At 40.9% G+C, this 8,195-nt stretch overlaps 1 protein-coding gene across 1 annotated transcript; it reads left to right on the forward strand.

The window, feature by feature from the left end:
* Window positions 1-372: 372 nt before the first annotated feature.
* LOC117873588 (C-type lectin domain family 7 member A-like) lies at window positions 373-7,831 on the forward strand. The gene is made up of 3 exons (XM_034763187.1): window positions 373-457; window positions 2,339-2,409; window positions 7,709-7,831. The coding sequence occupies exons 1-3, from the start codon at window positions 373-375 to the stop codon at window positions 7,829-7,831; spliced, it is 279 nt and encodes a 92-aa protein (XP_034619078.1).
* Window positions 7,832-8,195: the final 364 nt, after the last annotated feature.

The raw sequence follows: 8,195 nt of genomic DNA on the forward strand, positions 1-8,195 counted from the left end.
TCACATTTCAGCTCACTCTCTCTGTCTCTCCATAAATCTCTCTATGCATTTATGGCAGTAACTAAGAAATGCAAGACTCCCTCTCCCATTCCCACTGTGTTTCTGCAGAGGCAGATGAAGAAATAAATGTCAGTTTGTGAATCTATTGTAAAAGCTCCCACAATGTATAAAACAAGCTCCCCAAATGCCCCAGATTTTGTTTTATAAAACTCTGGCATGAGTCATAGTCCCCACCTGATTTGTAGATGAATCACTCTCTCATTTCTAATGACTCTGACCATTCAAAGGATCACACCCAGAACCGTATCTCTGTCGGTCTCTCCCTCTGTGTGCTGAGCCATAACCTGGATTTCTCTCAGAACCTTGCCAAAAATGGCTGAAGTGACCTATGCAGATCTGAAGTTCATGACACGGGAGCAGCCCAGAAACCAAGAGCCCCATGAAGCCAAAGCGAAAGGTAACAGAGTGGGGTAGATCCTTACGTGGTGAGCTTGCTTACTTAGAACACAGCATTCAATGTTGTCCCTCTGTGTATGACACTGATGGGACCTCTCTTAGAAAACTGCATTCAGCTCCAAAACGGAGGGAGAGGGAGAGGAGCTATACTGCTAAGAAGCTGGAGGGGTTGGTTTTCAGAAAAGAGTAGAAGAGTTAAGACTCATATTATCCCCTGATATGCACACAAATGATCCCCCTTAAATCACTAGGAATGAAGCCATTTGGGTGGCATGGGGGTAGAATTTGTTACTCAGTATATATCTCTTAGCTAACCAATTAGTAATGAAAAAATATGACTAATAGCTACAAGTATTTGAAGAGTGTATACACTTAGAATGCAGAGGAACTCTTTATTCAGGGGCAAAGAGGTCTAACTAGGCATAATGGGATGAAGTTAAGGAAAAAGGGACATTTTCGGGCTAGATTTTAGGCATCAGTTGCTAGAGGTCAGCGAAATAGTCGTCCCAAGGGAAATGATGGATTATTATTGGGTTATTTAAAACTGAATTGAACAAAACACTTAGGAATATTCTGTAGGGAACAATTCTGGGTGGAACAAGGGATGGAACAGATGGCTGGAAAAAGACCCTTTGGCCTTTAACTTCAGATTCTATGAAAATAATGCTGTGTAGCTTCACAACAGTGCTGTGTGTGTGGTTGATCCCTGTTCTGTAGGGTATATACAGTTTTTAAAGTGCTTTGGAACCATTCAGGATTAAAGGTCCTAGAGGAACAAAGAATTAGTGTAACAAAATTCCAACAGGATCCTAATTTATCAATTTACAAGACTGAGGAACACTTTCCTGGGGGGATTCTCTGTCAGTAGCCAATCTGGTGGCTACCCTATTACCAGCCCTCAGAAGGATCCCTGGATCTTAGATAGAGAGTCAAGTCAGACTCTGTAGAATGCTTCCCCTTAGGGTTGGGAATGGGGGATGGTTAATCCAGATGTTGGATTGTTTGGATCCACAGGATTTCACATGGTGCCTTCAGTACGGAATCAATATTCCAGCTGAGTCTCTTCATCTTTGGTAAAAAAAAATAATAATCAGAGAAGTAAATGAGAGCTCAACTTATTATTGTGTGTGTGTGTGTGTGGTTATGCATCTATTGCTTGTCTGTGTTTGCATATATGTTTGTCTCCATATTGCTTGTATGTACCTATATATTTCCACGTATGTCTATGTTTGTGTACTCTCTGTGCATCATGCCTGTGTTTATATGGCCAACATTTTCAAAAGTGATTTTGAATGTCCATTTTTGGGTGGCCCAATTTGAGACACCTTTAAAGGGGCCTGATTTTCAGAGGATGTGTGTTTCAGAGGGTATTTTCTGAAAATTAGGCTCTTCAAAGTATCTCAAGTTGGGCACTCAAAAATGAAGGCACCCAAAATCACTAACCACAGCTGAAAATCTTGGCCATATTTTACACATATACATATGTGTTTGGTAACAAATGCATATGGTGGGGAGGGTTTTTTTTCTTACATATGTACATTCACGTGTCTCTATATGTTAGTCACTTACATCCTATTCTGTCCATCTCAATATTTTGAACCTATCCATATATATAAATGCCACTGGGTATTTCTATCTCCATGGTCCATGCAGTCCTTGGCATCTGTCTGCTGAAGAGGGGGCCAATCACAATTATTAGGGGAGTTTTTGTAAAGTATTACTATGAACTGGACTGAACCCACCAATTCATTTCACATAGCTGCACAGCCATCAGACAGGAATGACTTTCAGTCACTGCTGACTTGGGGCTATGTATGAACTGGTGACCTAGATGTGAGAAGATCCATATATTTGTCGATTTCCTTCCTTTTCTTTATCTCAGACTCTCCCACTCCATCTCCTTATTGGCGACCTGCAGCAGTGATTCTTGGGATCTTCTGCTTCGGTTTGCTGGTAACAGCTGGGGTCCTGAGTGTGAAGTGTAAGTATCAGCAAGGAAGCTGGGCTAAGAATTCAATGTGAACCCTTAACATATTTTGAAATAAACTAAGGAGAGGAAATGCAGTCTTGTGGTTCAGGCACAGCTTGGGCATTAGCAGATCTGGAAACTTTTCCTTGCTGTGTGAGCTTAGTCCAATCTCTCTGTGCCTCAGTTTCACAGTCTTTGAAGCAGGGATAATGCGTGTTTCAAATGCTTCCAGTGAGCTGGGATGTGAGGCTTAATTTCCCTCTTATCCCATGACAGCTTACTTTGCTTAAGAGCCTTTGGTGAGGGACCTTGTCAAAGGCTTTCTGAAAATCTAAGTACACTATATCCACTGGATTCCCCTCGTCCAGATGCTTATTAACCCCTCAAAGAATCCTAGTATATTGGTGAGGCATGATTTCCCTTTACAAAAACCACTGTGACTCTTCCCCAACAAATTATGTTCATCTATGTGTCTGACAATTTTATTCTTTACTACTGTTTCAACCAGTTTGCCCAGTACTGAAGTCAGGCTTACTGGCCTGTAATTGCTGGGGTCACCTCTGGAGTCCTTTTTAAAAATTGGTGTCACATTAGCTACCATCCAGTCAGGGCCGGCTCCAGGCACCAGATTAACAAGGACAGCCAAGGGAGAGGGGCGGCACCTGCGGCAATTCGGGGATGGCAGGTCCCTCACTCCCTCTAGGAGTGAAGGACCTGCCACTGAACTGCCACCGCCGATCACGTCTATTTTTTTTTCCGGTTGCCGCCGCCGATCGCGATCGCGGCTTTTTTTATTTTTGATTGGGGCGGCAGAAATGCTGGAGCCGGCCCTGCATCCAGTCATTTGGTACAGAAGCTGATTTAAATTATAGGTTACAAACCACAGTTGGTAGTTCTTCAATTTCACATTTGAGTTCCTTCAGAACTCTTGCGTGAATACCATCTGGTCCTGGTGACTTATTACTGTTTAATTTATCAATTTGTTCCAAAACCTCCTCTAATGTCACCTCAATTTGGGACAGTTCCTCAGATATATCACCTAAAAAGAATAGCTTGGGTTTGGGAATTTCCCTCACATCCTCAGCCATGAAGACCGATGCAAAGAATTCATTTAGTTTCTCTGCAATGGCCTTATCATTCTTGAGTGCTCCTTTAGCATCTTGATCATCCAGTGGCCGCACTGGTTGTTTAGAAGGCTTCCTGCTTCTGATATACTTAAAAAAAATGTTTTTTGCTATTACTTTTTGAATCTTTGGCTAGATGTTCTTAAAATTCTTTTTTGGCCTTTCCTAATTATATTTTTACACTTCACTTGCCAGAGTTTATGCTCCTTCTGTTTTCCTCACTAGGATTTAAGTTCCATTTTTTAAAGGATGCCTTTTTGACTTTTTGTTCAACATATATGCATTTATATACACTTCATATGCAAATATATAACATACTCTAATATTAAATGGAACAATTTCATTCTAGTTGTATTGTGAATTGAAGTCACTCAGGTTTCCCATCTAGTGAGTGAATGGCATGAAAACCTTACCCAGAAAAGGGAAATTCTGGGAAACCTCACCCAGCAGTTGGAGTTTCTCCAAGCGCAGAACCTAAACCTTTTGGAGACTGTGCAGCAACTGGCAAGCTACAGAGGTAACCTTTTTTCTAGGGAGTTCTTGTTGGTAGAGCTGGGCAGGAAATGTTTTTTTTTTTTTTCCATCCCACAAGAGTTTATGAAAAAAAACTTTTCTAGGGTTGAAACATTGCAATCTAGAAAATTTTCATGAACCAATAAACTGAAAAAAAAATTAGATCAGGTCAAATCAAAACATTTTATTTTGATATCACCCTTTTAAAATTGTTCCTTTTAAAAATATAAATTACTAAAATTTGAAAACGAAAAATGAAAGTCTTTATTTAGAAAATGTTGAAATGGGACATTCTGACAATTTCAAAACTTCTTTTCAAAAGATTTTGAATCTTCAGATTTGTCAAAACTGACCCTTTCCTGTGAAAAGTTTTGGTTTTGATAAATCAGCATTGTCCAAAGAAAAAACATTTTGTCAGAAAATTCCTGAGTAGCTCTACTTGTTGAATATATTGATCTCCTCAAGGCAACCTCTTTCTAGTATGTGTTAATGAAAACCTTAGTGTGAGCATCACTGCTCTCTCCTGGACGTGAGCAAAACTCCTCAACTGTTTTAATAGACCCTATGCTGGTGATTTTTCTATCCCTTATTCGGTATGGGTTTGGTCTTTTCATGAAGGAAAATCTGAGTTTGTTAGGTTTTCCATACACATATCACAACCATGTACTATCAGTCTACATCACTTTTATTTTACAATAAAAAAGGGAAGCGGGGGAGCAGATTGAACAAAAGTTTCTGTGGTAATCCCCTCTGTAATAAGCTACCTCTAAATTGAACGCAAAATAGCAGCAGTCTCCTAGACAGAAAATCAAAATAAATCAGATCATAAGGGTTCAATATTCCACATTGTTCCATCCTAATTGCCATCCAGCATGAAGTCCTGAGAATCCAGGGTATAGACTGGCAACTATGACATTCCTAGTTAGCTATAGATTTGTAGCAATATAAAATTGTACTGTGAACTACAGATGGGTGAACCACTATGCAGAAAGAAACAACCATCCCAAAACAAGAACCAAGTTCCCTGAACCTTGTCTAAGCTCTCCAAATAGTCTGGGGTACTTTTTTCTTTAAATAAAAAATCAAAAATAATAACAATTCCTGCATCCATTTTAAAGCCAGAATTGGACCTCCCAAAGTACCACAAGAGAAAAACTGTTTTCATTATTGTATTGCCATCCCAACCAGATGCAGGAATTTTGCAAATGTATTTGGTTTGGAGTAGTCTGCACGAGGGTCAGATAAACAATCCAATATTTTGATTGCTTCTTTCTGACTTCAATGTTGAACCAGAGTCTCTGCTTGGTGTTCAAGGGGAAATCAGCTAACAAAATGGTATGGCAGGAAGGAATAAACACAGTCACTAACAGTAAAGGCTTCTTCTTAAGGAATAATGGGTCTGATTCTCTCCTGCTTTACTCCTTGTGCCATCATCTGCACCTGTACAAAAAGAGTGCGAAGTGGATATGAAATGCCACCAAATCAGAATGGTATCACAGGTGTAAATGGCTTCATAATGTGCAAGCCTGATGAGAATCAGGCCCAATGTTTCGAACAAGAAATAAAAATAATAGAGCTACGAAAAATATAAATAAAATAATGGGACAATAATTCTGTTTGATGGCAATTTTGAGGTTTCAGATTTTATTTTCGTTCCACACTGGAACAAAAATAAAACCTTGTGAATGTTTTCATGAGAATGGAATTGTGTCAATGTCCACTGTCAGGTCAAAACTTGAGCTTTTCAATTAAGGAAGAGGTGTGTACAGCTTGCGGGGTAGGGCACTGGTGTGGGAGACACAGCAGACTGATCTGGGAAGAAAAACTCTCTTATTAATTAGGTAGAGTGGGGGCTTAAACCTGGGTCTCCTAGATTCCAGGCCATTGCCCTAACCGCCAGCCTATACAGCATGAGGGGCTGCGCTCAAAAAACCTTCCTAGCAAAAATGTTGTTGAAATTGCTACATTTTCCCCAGACATTTCAGCTTTGACTAAGCAGCATATTTCAACAAAACTTCATTTAGTCTCAAATGTTCCTACCAGCCCTAAGAAATTAACACACACACACACACACAGAGTAAATAGAAAACTCCCACATAGGCCTCTGCCCCTGTGTGTTTGATGCCCAACCTGCCCAAAGGCTCTCAGGAGCAGCCTTCTCTCATACCCTTCTACAGGCATGGGTGCAAGCTTAAGGGGGAAGATAGGCTGAAGTTAACCCCTTCTTCTCTGGGGAAGAGGTAGCGCTCTGTCACAAAGTCATTGTGCTGATGGATATACTGACTCAGCTGAGACATAAAACGAGGTCTTCATTGCTTGTGTGCATTCAAGGTCTCATTTGTGAAAATAGAGAAGTTAGCCCTGGTGGATCTGATCAAATTCTAAATGGGTTAGTATTACTAGAGCTGTAGGAAGCTCTGCAATTTTGGTTTTTAAGTGCTCAGCCAAACTCTTGGTGATTTGGCTGACTTAGTTGCAGTCTTAACTATAAAGTGGCTGTTGCTGTTCCATAATACAATTTGTGGAGTGTTTTTGTGATCCTTTAGAGGGAAATCTCTAGATGCTGCTATTGATAAGCATGGTGATATGGTATTTTATTTCCAAGGACATAGATGCAGCCCTTGCCCTGACAACTGGCTACAGCATGGAGAGAACTGTTACTTCCTTTCTACCAAATGGAAAACTTGGCAAGAAAGCAAAGCTCTTTGCTCTTCCCTGGATTCCAGATTTCTTAAGATAGAGAGTAAGGAAGAGCTGGTAATGATTCATTTTTCTATCTTACTTTACGTAGGGCCAGATCCTTTTCTGGTGTAAATCAGTGTAGTTCCACTGACCAGTGGATTATACTTATATATACCTATCAAAGGATCCAGGCCATAGGGCTTGCCCTACCAGATAAAAGTCGGCTGTTCCACGTACTTCCTTATCCCACCTCAAACCAAACTTCAGTAGATCATTTAGTAGTTCTATTTGATATCCAATCTCCAGCCATATTGGAACAGACCACTGGTCCTACACTTGGCTTGCTTTACATCTCTTGCCTTACTGAATTAGAAAATTAGTCAGTCTAGCTTGTCATCCTGCTTCCTGACCTCCCGGATCAAAACACCCAGCCCATCTAATTTCCTGATCTCTCCAATACCAGATGAAGCAGAATGTAGTACATGAAAGCAAACCTGACTGGGAAGGCAAAGATGTTCACTGTGGGGAAAATTCCTCCCAGACTCCCATTGATGATCAGTTTAAACCCTGAAACATATGATTTGATTACTCGTATTTTGGCCAGCCTAATCAGAACACCAGACATTGCTCATCTCAAGGGCTAAGACCTTTCACTTTCCTTATGACTGCTGTACGCAGAGTTTGATGGAAAGAATTCTTCCAGGCCCATTACATGATCCTGGGAAGTTTTGAGCCCGTAGTTATTGAGAGCATTCAGCACCTCACCTTTCCTGGCCTGTGAAATAGAACTAACTGCTGGGACTGGAAAACCCGAGGCAGATTTCCTTGCAAAACAAGCCTCTGTTATAAACACTGAAACCAGTGAGTTCCCTTTCTCTCTGTGCCTTTCTCCCTTTACAGCTTTCCAGTTCTGACTGGCTGTGGAGGGGATATGATTCAGAGCTTTGCTTTTGTTTCCATACAGGGTTTCATAATAAGCTCAGCACAGTCTTATAGTTCCTATTCTTTCTGGATTGCCTTATCCCGCAAAGGAACTGATGGGTCCTGGTTATGGGAGGATGGTACAGCTTTCTCCACTGACTTGTAAGTCTCTGCATGGCTAGAAACTGTTCAATTTCTAGGTATGAAGAAGGAAGAAGTGGACTCACTCACTCACTGGACTCACTCACTCATTATGGACTCACTCACTCGCTTACCCAACCTCCTTGTCATCCATCACTCACACGCCCACCAGGTACAGACAGACTGTACTTGACAGCTGACTTACTTTAATGCACTTCTACTTCAAGTTCAAAGGGGTGGCACTGGTTGGGCTTATATAAGGTTGATTAGTGATTTTTACCACATGAAACTGGGCTGCAGCTGGTTATAAACTCTGACTTTCTATTCCAGGTTTTGGATCCCAGAAGCCAGTTCCAGTCTTTACCCGATCTGTGTGTCAATTCAAGGTG

The sequence above is a fragment of the Trachemys scripta genome, chromosome 1, assembly GCF_013100865.1.
Source record: "Trachemys scripta elegans isolate TJP31775 chromosome 1, CAS_Tse_1.0, whole genome shotgun sequence".
NCBI lineage: Eukaryota > Metazoa > Chordata > Testudines > Emydidae > Trachemys > Trachemys scripta.